Source organism: Macaca thibetana, chromosome X (assembly GCF_024542745.1).
Source record: "Macaca thibetana thibetana isolate TM-01 chromosome X, ASM2454274v1, whole genome shotgun sequence".
Classification (NCBI taxonomy): Eukaryota; Metazoa; Chordata; class Mammalia; order Primates; family Cercopithecidae; genus Macaca; species Macaca thibetana.
In genome coordinates, this window is record NC_065598.1 from 15,716,783 (window position 1) to 15,732,119 (window position 15,337).

Consider the following 15,337-nt stretch of genomic DNA (forward strand, 5'->3'; position numbering starts at 1 on the left):
AGCCAAAGGTATCTGTTAAGCTAGGTAGGAACTGCAGTCGGCTGGTTGCTTCTCATCTGGAGAAAGCAGGCAACTGGGCAGTGATTGAAGTGTCCAGCAGGGGGCTGGCATTCTCTGTCTATAAGTAACACTGGTTCCTCTTCAAAGCCTCGGCTCAGCGGAGCTGCCGTTTGCTGGTGAAGCCCGTGACGTGCAAAGCATCCTGCCTATAGGATTTGAGGATTTCTCAGTGCAGTTTTTTTTCTACCCACTTTAAACCTCCAGATTCTAAATATCAGGAAAGACGCTGTGGGAAAATAGCAGGCCAAAAGTTCTTAGTAAACTGCAGCCAGGGAGACTCAGACTAGAATGGAGGTAGAAATAACTGACGCAGAGTGGGTTTAATTCTAAGCCTTTCTGTGGCTAAGTTTTTGTTGTTGTTAACTTATTGAATTTAGAGTTGTATTGCACCGGTCATGTGAAAGCCAGAGCAGCACCAGTGTCAAAATAGTGACAGAGAGTTTTGAATACCATAGTTAGTATATATGCACTCAGAGTATTTTTATTAAAGAAGACAAAGAGCCCAGCACAGATCTCATCTTCATCTTCACTCGGTTGCAAAATCAATAGTTAAGAAATAGCATCTAAGGGAACTTTCAGGTGGGAAAAAAATCTAGAGATGGCTCTAAATGACTGTTTCCTTCTGAACTTGGAAGTGGACCATTTCGTGCACTGCAACATCTCCAATCACAGTGTGGAACTCCCCGTGAACGACGACTGGTCCCACCCGGGGATCCTCTATGTCATCCCTGCAGTTTATGGGGTTATCATTCTGATAGGCCTCATTGGCAACATCACTTTGATCAAGATCTTCTGTACAGTCAAGTCCATGCGAAACGTTCCAAACCTGTTCATTTCCAGTCTGGCTTTGGGAGACCTGCTCCTCCTAATAACGTGTGCTCCGGTGGATGCCAGCAGGTACCTGGCTGACAGATGGCTATTTGGCAGGATTGGCTGCAAACTGATCCCCTTTATACAGCTTACCTCTGTTGGGGTGTCTGTCTTCACACTCACGGCGCTCTCGGCAGACAGGTAAGTACCGGCTGAAAGTTACATGCTCTCCAAGGGAGATGGACGCCTGGGTAAACGACCTACCATGTCGGTACAGGGAGCTGATTGCACAAGGGAAGTTTTACTCAAACACGGATTCCCTTCCAGGCAGGTTTTTGTTGTGGGGATGACTTCTGGAGTGTAACATATTGGTTTAAGAAAGAAAAGTAAGTGAATGATGGCGACAGAAGGAGACAGATGAGAAAAATAAAATCTCTAAGCAGAAAACTGAGGTGTCTTTTTCTGGAGACATACCTATTTAGCATTGCCTTTACGTAACTTCTCCCTCCTTGCAAAATTAATTGACCAGTGAGAAAGATAATCACGCCCAACAGAGTTTACACCTCAGGCAAATGTTTTTTCGAAGCAATTCAAACCCCTCAGAGAACAGGAAAGTTCCACTGGATTTCTTCAAAACGTTCTTTCAGAAATAACCAAGAGGAGAAAATAAGCCTCATTTCTCTGAAATTCATTTTCCTCAGACAGTTTAACTTTCCTCACAGCTGGTTTTATATTTGACTCTCTGTGATAGAACAATTGTGTGCCTTTTTTTCTAAGTCTCTCTTAAATGAAAGCAAGCATTATTTGAGTTCTTAAAATTTTCTGGAGAAAACTCTATTCAAGGTTGATTTCTAATTTTAATATCTTTATTGACAATACTTCCATATACCATGTTTTTGGGGCTTATTGTGGGGAGAAAGAGGGAGTTCACTACAGTTTTTTATTCTGGGAAATATACATATTTGCAAATTGCATTTCTTGTGTGAGCACATTGCATAAAAGTTTACATTTATTCAGTCTTAAAACTTTATGTTCATTCTTTGAACATTTATCAAGTGTCTAGCAGGTAAAAAAACAGTTGCCTGAATTAACAAGTCAAGAAATAGCTGCAGATTGTTCACACAAATAACATACTTTGTGCGCTTCTGTGTTCTGGGAATTGGACATAGTAATGAAGAGACTTTCAGACACAGCATAGGCCGTATGGTCAAACCCAGAAAAACTGCTGCAATGAACCTGAGACTATAAATTTTTCACTGATAATCAACTGTATGTTATGTGTTAAAGATACAGAAGGATTTGAGAGTGTTCCAGAAAAGGCATAGACGCTGCTCTTGAAAGTTTATACTCTGAAGAAAATGTCCCACATGTTAATACATGTGGTGCTGGATTTTCATTTTGTAGAGGAACAAACAGTCCTCAGGTGATCTGGCTTTGTTGAGTAATGGACAAATAAAGATAGTGTTATCAGTATTTATGGACATGTGTTTATGCTTAGCTACCTGAAGCACACTGCCCAGCACACGACATTTTCAACGACTGAAAAGTAATAGCATAGATGTAAGGTTTTCACATTGTACCGACTTGACAGCGTTTCTCCATCCCCTCCATTCCCCTTTGGCTTGCTCCTACCCTGCACATCTGCCCACAGATACCAATGACCACAGACAGTTTCATGTACTGATTCATGGCTGGCAAACTCTGGAGGTGGCAGAAGGGCTGTGGCTTGTTACCAATGGCCGAGGGCTCTTCAGGATGAGGGTAATTTTCTTAATGGGAAGGAGAGATTTTGGTTTCCGGGTTGGGAAGTGCAGTGGTACAGATGGTGTTTACTCTCTTCTTGGAGAGAAAAACAGAAAGGAAAGTGAGGGCATGGAATGTAAAGATGCAGCTGCAGGGAACTCTGGAGTTTCAAAGCAGACCAAGTCCACCATCAACAGAAAGGGAAAGCTCTTTCAAAAGCCGGGTTGCACTCCTTCGCAGCTCCAGTGTGTTCCCAGTAAGTTTGTAGTTACTGCCTGTCTTTGCCAAGTTCAGAAATTACTAGAAGCTCCCATATAGCTAACTTTTGGTGTTTTGCTAAGTCTTTTAAAAGCTGATGGATTGCCTGAATCACAGGCAGTGCATCTAACCAATTCCAACAGAAAGAATAGGTATTGAGCTAAATGATTAAGACTGTACTTTTCTATTCATCTCATTTTTGAAAGCAATGGGATTCTTCTATCTTATATCTCATGAGGTTGGCAGGGTGAATATAAATTCTATATTTTTTCTTCTCAACAAGGTGTAATCTATATACACAGTAAACTGAACAAGTAACAGCTCAACACATTTTTGCATATGTCTATAGAACTGCATAACCAGATGGAGATATAGAACAGTTCCAGCATCCTCCAGAGTTTCTCTTATGCCCTTTCCTAGTTAATACCCCCATACAGAGGCAATCACTATTCTGATTTCAATCACCATAGGTTATTTTTGCCAGTTCTTTAATCTCATATAAATGGAATCATATAGCAAGTACTCCTTTGCATCTATCTTCTTATGCTTATCATTATCTCTGTGATAGTCACCCATATTGATACGTGTAACAGTGGTTTATTCTTTTTCATTGTGTGTGGTGTTCCATTGTATGAATATACTTTGGTTTATTTAGTTTTTCTAATACCGATGGACACTGGGTTGTTTTTTGTTTGGGGGATGGCGATAACCTGCTCTGGACATTCTTATTCTTGTCTTTGGGGGAACATAAGTGTTTATTTCTCTTGGGTATATGTCTGCGAGTGAAACTGCTGGGTTATAGGGGCCTATATTTACTAAATATTGCCAGTTTTCAAGGTGGTAGTCTGTATTAGGTAGATTGGTGAAAGAGTGAATGAACCAGAAGACCCTCCAAACCAGACGGTCACCAGAATCACAGGGGAGCTTTAAAAACATACAGATTCCTAGGCCCTGTCCTAAGTCTACTAAATTCAGGGTTCTGAGGCATGAGTGGAGCACATAGTGATAATCATCCATCCCTGCCCCCTATACGTTGCCCAGCATTGCCAGTCCTCATTCCAGCTTCCTTTCCCCCCATCACTGGGTGAATTCGAGTCTGTCAATATGAAAAGAATATCAAGTTTCTAGAAAAGTTTGTACTGGCATCACCGGGTAAAAGGGAGACTTCAAGGCAGTCCCAGAAACCAGAATTCTGGGGATTTGCACAGCTGAGCAGTTGCAGGTTTGCATTCAAGCACGTTCAATATTGATCCCCATCCTCCCTCTCCTCCCATGCTTTCTGTCCTTACACACACACTGATATCCTCATACACAGTGGTTGCACTGATGTGTTCCTGGCTTTGTTTCTGGGCTTATGCTGTGTCCCACCCACTCTCCAGCATGCTTTCTCCTTTCCTAAATACAGACTGTATTCCTCATCCCATGTGGCGTATGGGCTAGGAATGGGTATCAACAAACCTGTATTTTAGACATTTTCCTGCCATTACTACCCATATGAGAAAGTGGGACTAAGTCACTTAACTCTCTGACCTTAGTTTAATCATCTATAAAATGATGGAGTTGAGCTAGGCAATTTCTATGGTCCCTTCAAGTTCTAAAATCTTGTGATTTTTTTTTTCTATCTTCTTCTCTATCATTCAGAATCTGATTCAAATCTCCTCCTTAAAACCCTAAGTCGAGCCATTCTAGCTCAAATTTCCTGACCCTCTTGAAATATCAGACTTATTATCTGAGACATGAATTATCTTGTGACACCTTTTATATTGCTGTTTTGAACTGTTTTGTTTGTCTGTTTATTTTAGCCTCTCACATATTCATTGCTTTACATTTTTAGGTAGATTATTAAGAATGTGAGAGGGCAGAGATTTTTAATATATTCTTTTTTTTTTTTTTTTTTTTTGAGACAGAGTCTCGCTGTGTCGCCCAGGCGGATCTCAGCTCACCGCAAGCCCCACCTCCCGGGTTTACGCCATTCTCCTGCCTCAGCCTCCCGAGTAGCTGGGACTACAGGCGCCCGCCACCTCGCCCGGCTAGTTTTTTGTATTTTTTAGTAGAGACGGGGTTTCACCATGTTAGCCAGGATGGTCTCGATCTCCTGACCTCGTGATCCGCCCGTCTCGGCCTCCCAAAGTGCTGGGATTACAGGCTTGAGCCACCGCGCCCGGCGATTTTTAATATATTCTTAAATCTTCCATAGTGCCCCACAAGTTTTCTTGTACCAAATGGGTGATCAATAAATACCGACTAATTAAAATTATGTTTAGTTAATGCATACAATTTTCCTCATTCTTATTCTTCATTCTATTTTGAGGATTAATCTGAAAGCATACTCTTAAACATAATGTACTGGCCGGGTGCAGTGGCTCACGCCTGTAATCCCAGCACTTTGGGTGGCCGAGGTGGGTGGATCACTTGAGGTCAGGAGTTTGAGACCAGCCTGGACAACATGGTGAAACCCTGTCTCTACTAAAAATACAAAAATTAGCCAGGTGTGGTGGCAGGTGCCTATAATCTCATACTTGGGAGGCTGAGGCAGGAGAATTGCTTGAACCCAGGAGGCAGAAGTTGCAGTGAGCAACCTGGTTGCAGAGCAAGACTCCATCTCAAAATAATAATAATAATGTATCACATAGTCATCTGCTCATCTGTTCTCTATTAAGCTCTCATCTGGGTAGATGAGAGAAAAACTATTTTTTGTGAGTCAGTAAATAGATTCAGGGGATAAATAGATGGGTGGATGGATGGATAGACGGCTGGCTGGCTGGTTGGGTGGGTTACATGTATGAGTGGACAGATGGGTGGATAGATGGATGAATGGTTAGATAGATGGAGATATTTTTTACATATTGGTCCTTCCTATTAGATGTCCACCTTTGTGCTAGGTGCCTCATTATTATGTAAATGAAATTTGATATCTGAATTGGACCCTCAACAGAAAAAGGGTGAGAGTGGTTTGTGTTTTCTTTTCCAATAAGGTTTAAAGCTGAATTTCATGTTGACAACATATACAATGCCCAACTTATATTAAGCCTGCTTCAGTGCTATTATTCAGTGTTATTTTTACTAGAATGCGGCTGGCAGAATGGATTCTAAGGACAGATGGATATGGCGGTTCCACTGTAACATGATTCTTGTTTGATTCTATGGAAAGACTGGTTATAAGTTTCTTTGTTACTTGGAATGTGGAAAGAAACAGGAAGGTGTGATATTTCTGCAAGCTTCTTGAAGTACAGATTCTTTGAATTTTCTGCAAGGAATGTATGTGATAACATGGTTTGTAGCTTTCCCAACATCTAGAGCTGTATGGTCTAACTTGGTAGCCACTAACCACATGTGGCTATTTCAATTTGCATTTAATTTAAATGAAATGGAAAATTTCATTTCCTCATCACACCAGCCACACATCAAGTGCTCAGTAGCCACATGTGGCTAGTGGCTACTCTGTTGGACAGTGGAGATACAGAACATTTCAGTCATTGCAGAGGGCGCTATTGGACAGTTTAGAAAACAGTTTGCTATATGCTTTGGGGTCCAATTTTCTTCCCCAGGATACACGTTTACTCCTCTCTCTCACAGAGGGTATCAGGAATTCCTCAGATAGGCAAATATCAAATGCCTCCCAGCTGCACAGGCTCTTTCTGGCTGGGAAATATCTTCTGTTGGAAGACACACACAAGTGAAGAGGGAAGAAATGAAGCAGCCCCATATCATCTGCAGTCACAGGGTTGGGGAATTTAGGCATCCCATTGATGAGGTTTTGAGACTTTCCAAAGACATGAGGGGTCAGCTTTCCAGGTCTCCACTGTGAACTTGTGTCTGATCTTTCCATTCTTTCTTGTAGGTCCTCTTCCAGCTGCCAGTCTCTCTTTTATATCCTCCTGTCCCAAGACTTGCCAGAACAAACACTGCTCTAGCCAAACTCTTCTCACTGCCTCCCACGTGTGCCGCCAGACTTCTCCCCTCTCTAACTTCATTTCCCCTTCTCTGATGGCTGGGCCCTGTGCTTTCCATCTACCCAAATCCTATCAGTCCTTCAAGGGATAGTTCAAGTCCTTTCTCTTCTATGAAGCATTCCCTGATCTTTTGCTTTCATTGATTTTTTTCCCTTCCCAAGATGTTTCTGCCTGTATTGTTCATTAAATGCCTAGTCTATCCTGTACTACTAGGTCTTTGTTAGAGATTTGTTTTATACTTCCTTAATCATATGGGGTAGTTCAGAGGGATCTGTGTCTTCTACAGTAGCCAGGCCCACTCTGCATTCAGTAAGAGTACAATAACGACACCTTGGTTGATGTTTGAGCAGTGACAAAAGGATAAAGTCCAGCAGCTAGAAGTAAAAGTCATCTTGAAGTTCACACCCTTGTCTGACACAGAGCCCAAAAGAGGTGATGGGATTTAACTTTGTCACAACAAATTCAGAATGGAGTCAGATTAGAAAGAACCCTTTCATCCTCATTCCAAGTCTTAATTCCTTCAGGGGAACTGGAAACTTTTCTTCAGAAACCATCAGACACAGAGTCTGATTCCATTTCCCTTTTCTGGACAGTGGGAACTACTGATGCCAAAACCTACCCTTCTGAAGGAAAATACCCTGAGTGACTCCAGGGTAATCCCCTTCTAATGGGGTCACCCCAGTAATTCTAAAGGCTCCTCTACCACTCTAGAGGCCCAGCTTCATTGATTTCAAGGAGATTGGCCCCTTTCTCACAAGCGAAGACTTACTTAATTTCATTTCTTGTAAAGCATCCTTCTAGAAATGCTTTACAACAAAGTCCTTCTGTTGGAACCAGTTTACATGAGCTGCCAGTTCATAACTTCTGTATAGTTTGATTTTTCTGAAACACACGCTGCCCCTCTCTGGAAGGAAACTCAACTCATGTCTCTCCATGGCAATGGAACTACCACAGCTGCCAGCAGCCTCTGGGAGTGATGAGAGGGCAGGTGCTGTTGAAGTGAGGTTTCCCAGCAAGGCTCTTTCAAGTGGATCGGGAGAGAAGGGCAGCAAAGCACTTTGACCTTGTCTCTCACATGTTATCTTTTAAAGTGTTAGGCTTTTATGTGACTAATTAAGTATCATTTCTGGCAACTTAATATGCACAGAGGCAAAAAGGAAAGCACAAGCTTCATCATGAAACATAGAGTATAGCCAGAAAGGGCTCCCTGCTGAGGTTTTTTGAACTGTGCCTGTCAATAACATCCTTTGAAAACAGGCTAAATTTACATTTTTGAACTTGTAAGTCCTCCTATGGGTGGGGTTTGCATAAATTCTCTCTCACTTAAAACACATATTTTTCAGAATAAAAGAAAAAAAATTTCTCCATTTCTTCTTTTTATTTCCTAGTAATAATAGAACAAGGGTTTTTGAACAAGTTCATTTCACATATTACACATCATTTCCTATAGGAGGTCTTCCTTGACCACTCGATCTGAAGAAATCACCAGTACTATCCCATAATCCAATTTCTTTTTTTCAGGTCTACTGAGGTGTAGTTTATATACAATAAATTTTTTACACTCGTATGAATTTTGACAAACATACAGTCACATCACTACCACCACCAGCACAGTCAAGATAGAGGATATTTTCGTCACCCCCCAATTCTCTCATGCCCCTTTGTAATCTATCTCCTTCTTCCACCTACAGATCCTGGCAACCACTGATCTTTTCCAGAATGTCATGTGAATGATATCACATAGTATGTGGCTGTTTTAAGTCTGGCTTCTTTTAACTCACTTTTTTGCACGTATCAGTGATCCATTCCTTTTTATTGCTGAGAAGGATTCCATTGTGTAGATATTCCACATTTTGTTTATCCATTCTCCAGTTAATGAGCATTAGGGTTGTTTTTGGTTTGGGTGATTATGAATAAATCTACCATAAACATTCTTGTACAGTTTTTGTATGGATATATGTCTTCATTTCTCTTGGGCAAATATCATCCATTATTATTTTCTTGAGAATTATTTTGTTCATTTGTTTGTTTACTGTCTGTCTGCCACCACTGGAATGTAAGCTCCAAAAAAGTGGGAGGCCATCTCATTCTTTGGTGTATTCTCTGATACTAGAATAGTCCCTAACCTGTAGTAGGTGCTTGATAAACATTTGTTGAATTGATGAATGGATGGATGCATGAAGAGAGGAATAAAGGAATGAATGAATTCTAGTAGGTCCTACTGGGTAAACCCAGAATACTGGATTATGGTCTGTAAATCACATTGCTCCTTTCTTTTCATGATTAACAGAGTGATTGCAGGAGAACAATGGTTCCAACCCTAGATGACAAGAGTTTATCCAGATTTTATGGGGACTCTTGGGGTGGGGGCATTTTAAAAGAAAAAAACAAATAAAATTATGACTACAAAATTAGGAAGAAAAGTGGATATTTTTAAACCTTTAGAAATCACACATTAGATTTAGAAATCATAATAAATCCCAAGTTTAAATAAGCTGGTAAATTTCACCATCATCATAAAATCCAGAAAAAGAACATAATATCTATTAAATAACTGCCTGACACACTTCTGTCATACTTGTTTTCTTAAATATTTTGGCTTCATCCTCATTTGTCTCCCTTTAAAATGACATTATTTGGTAAAATCCATTTCTATAGAGAAAATAGAAAGAGGAGGTCAGTCTTCTAGCATGGTTTATTAAAATTGGCTTTTTATTAACGAGAGATTAGAAAAACTTTCTTTCAGCTTCATATCTCATTATTGGTAGTGTCATATATATGTTTAGGATTAACATCCAACTTGGAAAAGCCATTGTCAAGTTTTTTTCTCATCTGGACTGTAAAAACCCAAAGCATTTCAAGTTTTCTTGTGTTTTGAGTAATCTTAAATACTTATTCAACTGATGACTCCTAGTAACCTATTTATCATGGATGTCTTCACATTATGAGTTTTGTGCTATCTCCATCAATGTCAGTATTTTGTGAGTATGCACAACATCTGTGACTTTACACAAATATATTTGTTGTTTGTAATTTGGCTACATGTTTCTGCCCTATAAACACAGACACTCATAAATTCAATTGTACTCATATATTTGGATTTAAATCTGCCATCTAATTGTTTGGTTTCCATTGGTCTCACCTGTTTCATAATATTTTTTCCTTCCCTTCTTGCTTTCTTTTAAATTAGATATTTTAATTATTCTATTTCCCTTGTCTCTGAGTTTGTTAATTATACAAACTCTTCTTAATTTCTTTTAGGGGCTTCCCTAGAGTTTACAACAGCATGTATCCCTGACTTATTAGAATCTACTATAAATTGGAACTTTCCTACTTCCTGGAAGATGCAAAAATAATAGGACACTTTTAACTTCATTTAAAATTCCCTCTTGCCTTTTTGTTGGTTATTGTGATTCTCTAGTTTAATTCTCTCTAGATTTAAAAACCTACATTATTTTTATTGTTGGTACATACTTTACATACACTCACACGTTTACCTTTAGATGTAGATTTAGATTCCACTTATTTACCTTTCCTGTTGTTCTCCATTTTTTCTGGCATCTCTGTGGCTTCATCTGAGATCACTTTACTTCTCCCTGAAAATCTCCCTTCAGTATTTCATTTAGTGTACACATCTTCTCAGTCTTTGTCTGTCTGAAAGTGTCTTTGTTTCATGTACTTTTGGAGGATATTTTCAGTGGACGTAGAAATCTAGGTTGGCAGTTCTTATCTTTCAGCACATTGAAGTTGCCATTCATTGTCCTCTTACTGTATCTGACAGTCATATGTCAGTTTTATTGTTGCTCCTTTAACAGTATTGATTTTTTCTCTTGGACTAATTTTAAGATTTTTCTCTTTATTTCTGATTTTCAGCAGTATTACTATGATGCACTTAGGCATGGTTTCCTTTATTTCTGCTGCTTGGAGTTCATAGCATTTCTTCAATCTGTGGCCCGAACATTTTAGTTAGTTTTGGAAAATTCTCAACCATTACACTTCAAATATTGCTTCTATCTTATTATCTCTTTCTTCTTCTTCTTCGTCCTGGCTACACATAAGTAGAATAACTACAGGTTAACTTTAAGCTTTTAAAGTGTTTTCCCCTTTGGTTATCTTTGCTTTTACTAAGGCAGGCAATTTCATACTAGAGTCAGACCTCTATTACTGAGAAGTGTTTTAAGCACAATTTCATTTCACTGTTTTGCCATGTCCCATAAATTTCCTACTCTCTTTCCTGTATTTGCCATCTTTTGTTTCTCACCGTACTTCAGTCTGGCCATTTTCAGTTCTCTAATCCTTTCTTCAGTTGTGTGTAGGCTGCTTCTGAAGCTTCCATTTAATTCTTTATTTCAGTTATTATATATTGCAATTCGAAAATTTTCATTTCGTTCCATCTTGTAGTCTCATTTCTTGAATTAGTCCGAATACATTTTAAAATACCTTTCTGGTAACTGTTAACATGTAGGACCTCTATACATTTATGTATAAAGAATTGTAGATCATTTGAAGCTCTAGATGGTGCTATCTTCCAGAAGAGATTAGCTCTTGCTTCTTGAAGGTAACTAGGAAGTGGCATTACCTCTGATGCAGTCAGGGATTGAACAGATTGGAGGGTGGACTTTGGTCTTTGTGAGAGTTGGTCTATTTCTAGTTTTCCCCTGTCACCGAGGCTTACCCTTTCGGGCATCTCAACTAAAAGCCTGAGGTGTTATCCTGGGCTTCTCTCCTCGGTGGGCCCTGGATTCTACTTATCGTCCCCCTTCATCCTAAAACTCCTGGAAGTTGGGCTCAGCTCTCACTTTCTCTGATGCTGCTTGACATTTGGTTAATGCCTTAAGGGGGAAATGATGCTGAATAACAACTTCATGTTTTTGCACATCATTTCTCTCCAGGATTTTGGACTGTCAAATCCCTATGATCTCGGTATTTCTCTGATGTTTTCAAATAGATTTTTAAAACTTTTCCTTCCAGGAGAGTTGGTCAGCAACAAACCAGTTTGCCATTATCAAAAAGAGAACATCCCCTACTACTACCTCCCTTAAAGACCTGATCTGCTGCCCTCAAAACGACACACAACCCAGTTTCTTTAAAGAGGCATTCGTAGCTACCTATTCAGGCCTGTGGGATCAACATTCACAGCCTCAAATTATCTCAGCAATTCTGAGTGAGAGAAGTGAGTTCTGGCTAACCTCAAAGTGAGTAAGTCAGGAATCTCAACTGATGCCTGCAGCAGTGGACACTGCCAACCATGTAGGTACATCAAAGCCTCTGGGATCTTTAAACTAAGCCAGGACTTTTAGCCCCAATAAGCAGGAGCTACAGATGACATTTCGCTATTCAGTGATTGATAACAGCTAAAATTTCATGGGAAGGAAAAAGCCAGAATGTTCCTAAGGTACATTTCTTTAAACTTCACATCTTTATTACTTTTTCTTTCTTTCTTTGTCTTCTTTCTTTTTTTTAATATTGTTTTTGTATTGTACTCAGGCCAGCTGGCCAGCGGTGATAGCTAAAGATTACATGGGAAAGAAGTAGGGGGAAAATGCAAAATTTGTCACATAAAGAATTTATTTTCCAGTGTGAGGAGAATTTACTGTGACAATAATGTCACAGTATGTGACTCACTTCTTTCTTCATGCTGTCTACATATACATAGAATAACTACAGATCAACTTTAAGATTTTCAAGGTTTCTTTTTTCCCTTTGGTGGTGGTTATTTTTTAATTGAGTCAGGCTGTTTCATACTAGCCACAGGCCTCTGTTATGAGAAATACTTTAAATATGATCTTAAAACAATAGAAAATTATGTAAAAAACAAAATCACAGTAGTTACCCCATGAGTACATATGGGAAATGCTTATTTCTTTTTAAATAAATGGTGATCAGAACAGATTTCTAAGAATTTCATTATTATCTTTTCTTCTCCCTTTACACTTTAAATGATTGGGAACATCATAGAAAACCAGAAAAATCAGAATTTGGCATCGTTTCTTTCCTAGATGTGAACAGAAGTGAAATTGAAGTTTAAAATGATGATTTAAGGAATACATGTACTGTGGGATGAAGACAAGTACAGTCAATATCTAGTTTTAAGTATTCTTCACTTGTGCTTTAAAAAGACCTGCGCATCTAAAGTGCTATAGGTAAACATAAACATCTCTGCTGACCTGGGGATCAAGAAACCCAGGTCTAGTCTTGGTTCTCAGCTAACTGGCTGTGGGACCTCTCTGGGCCTCAGTCTCTGGTCTGTCTCCTCTTCTATGACCTCTAAGTTTTATATTCCATAGTTACATATAAAACAGATTTGTAATTAGACATAGACTCATTTGTCTGTACCAGGATAGCAGCACTTTATATGCTGAGCTAGCAGCATCTAGTCTAAGAGCTCTTCATAAAGGCGTATGTCAGTATTCTTATACGGTTCATTAAGGGCTTTTCCTAGATGTATCTTGCTTCCCCATTTAGATTTTAAACCCTCAATGGCCAGGAACTATTATATCCATAGTGCCAAGCAGAGCCTGAGATGCCAAATTAGTGCTTAACTGTGCTGTTAGACGAAGCATCCTGAGCGATGAGTGCTTAGTACTGGAAGACCAACGACAGGGGTCAGTGGCCTATTATCTTCATTATCACAAAATAGTAAGTCTAACAGACAGTGCTGTGTGAGATGGAAAATGAGCTTACCTCTGTTTAAAGAAGGAACCAACAGCTCTGGTGTGGACAGTCAGAGAATAACAGAAACAGTAAAACTTTTGGCAAACTTTTTCTGCAACATATTAGGCTTTGTGAACCATACGGTCTCCATTGCAACTGCTCAATTCTACCCTTGTAGGGTGGAATCTGCCACAATGTGTAAACAAATATACATGGTGATGCTACAATAAAGCATTATTTATGTACCTTGAAATTTGAATTTTATGAAATTTTTACATCTCAAAATGTTCTTCTTTTGATTTTTTTTTTCTCAACCATTTAAAATGTGAAAACCATTTTTAGCTCACGGGCCATATAAAAACAGGCAGTAGACCATACTTGGTCAGTGGGTCTTAGTTAACTGTCCCTGATGTAGAGTGTGCATGCTTTCTGGGGTGGTTATTTAGCAGTGAGAATTTCCTATATGAATGGAGTAGGACCTCGGGGAATCCACGACCCCTTTCCAGTTAGCCAGGACAGACTTCCTAAGGAATACTGTGAAGAGGAGGCATACATCTGTGTGATGCTTCAGGGTTTTGAGGCACCGTGATATCATGAACATTAACTTTTTAGATCATTTGGAATCCTTATCATTATCCCTGTTTTTAGATGGTGAAATGAGGGTTCTACATCACACGATTAGCAAACAGTGAAATTGAGAATCAAGCTGAAGTCTTTAAGCCAAGTGTTTTTTCCAGCGTGACCTGGGTCCTGTGTGATGCTAACAGTTGTTTAAATGAAACAAATAAGAGGGTTTTAAATGGAGGTTTAGCTGGATTCCAATTTCCATGGGTGGCGGACATGAGGGCAGGGCCTTGTAAATTGTTCACTGGGGAAGTAAAGGTGTAAACAGATGCTTCTCACCACCTCCTTTTAATGTTTCTCCATCATGCAAAGTGCTGCTTTCTCTAAGGTCTTTTCATTATAGGCTCATGTGAGCAAGTTACCTTAAAATTGTCAAAAAGAGAAATTGAGTTTGGGAGAATCACTTCTTTGTTTACCCCCAGTGATTTTTCTAGTCTTGAAATGATGAGAGAAATATCAAGTGTTTTGGCTCTAGAGATCTCTTGGGAAAAGGCTAATAAGTTGGTATTCACAGTGATTTTGGGTAAGAGGGCGTGAGAGGAGTGTGTGTGACTAGGAGCATGCCAGGGGAGGAATGGATTATCTTGAGCATCTTGAACCCATTTCCTTATCTGAAAGGAAGACATTATAGGCCAGACAAATTGGATGAATAGTTCTAGATTTTTAGTTTTAGTCATTTATTTAATTCATAAATAAAGTAGGCAGAAAATGAACAAGACCTAGACCCTACTCTTCAGAAACTGATACTCCTGTTACTCAGGGTACAACAACCTTCTTAATTTCCAAAATGGAAAGAGCAAAAGTGTCACTGAGTGTCCAGGGCTTATGCTTTGTTTGAACTCTTGTGTACCTAGTACAGGACCATGCAAAAGTAGCTGCTTAAGATATGCTTTGTATTTGGATTTGTATATACTAGAGGTATTACTTTTTGGCAAGTAGGGGGTGCTTTGTGTCATTTTAGCATGATGTGTTGCACTGAAGCTAATTGTAGGAACAACCTGTGAAAGCAGGGACGTTGCCCTCTAGCGAGCACCAGGGTTCTTTGAAAAGTCATGGTGCCCAGAAGCAAGGGCAGGGCACTGCCTGTTGGCTAGCAGGGTCTTGGGCATCTGTGTGAAACTGGGAGATGTTTATGCTATAGATCATTAAGAAAAGATACAGAATTGTATACTCTCAATTCTGTACAAAAGACAAAAGGAAAAATTGGAAGGAAATATATCAAAACATGACATGCA

The 15,337-nt window shown here is 39.4% G+C and overlaps 1 protein-coding gene across 1 annotated transcript in view; it reads left to right on the top strand.

Moving 5' to 3' along the window:
• The first annotated feature begins 266 nt into the window (after positions 1-266).
• The window catches only part of GRPR (gastrin releasing peptide receptor), a 30,700-nt gene continuing 15,629 nt past the window's right edge, over positions 267-15,337 (top strand). The window contains exon 1 of the mRNA XM_050777673.1: positions 267-1,071. Within this exon, the coding sequence (XP_050633630.1) occupies positions 659-1,071 (413 nt within the window). The 5' untranslated portion in view covers positions 267-658. The remainder of the gene's footprint in view (positions 1,072-15,337) is intronic.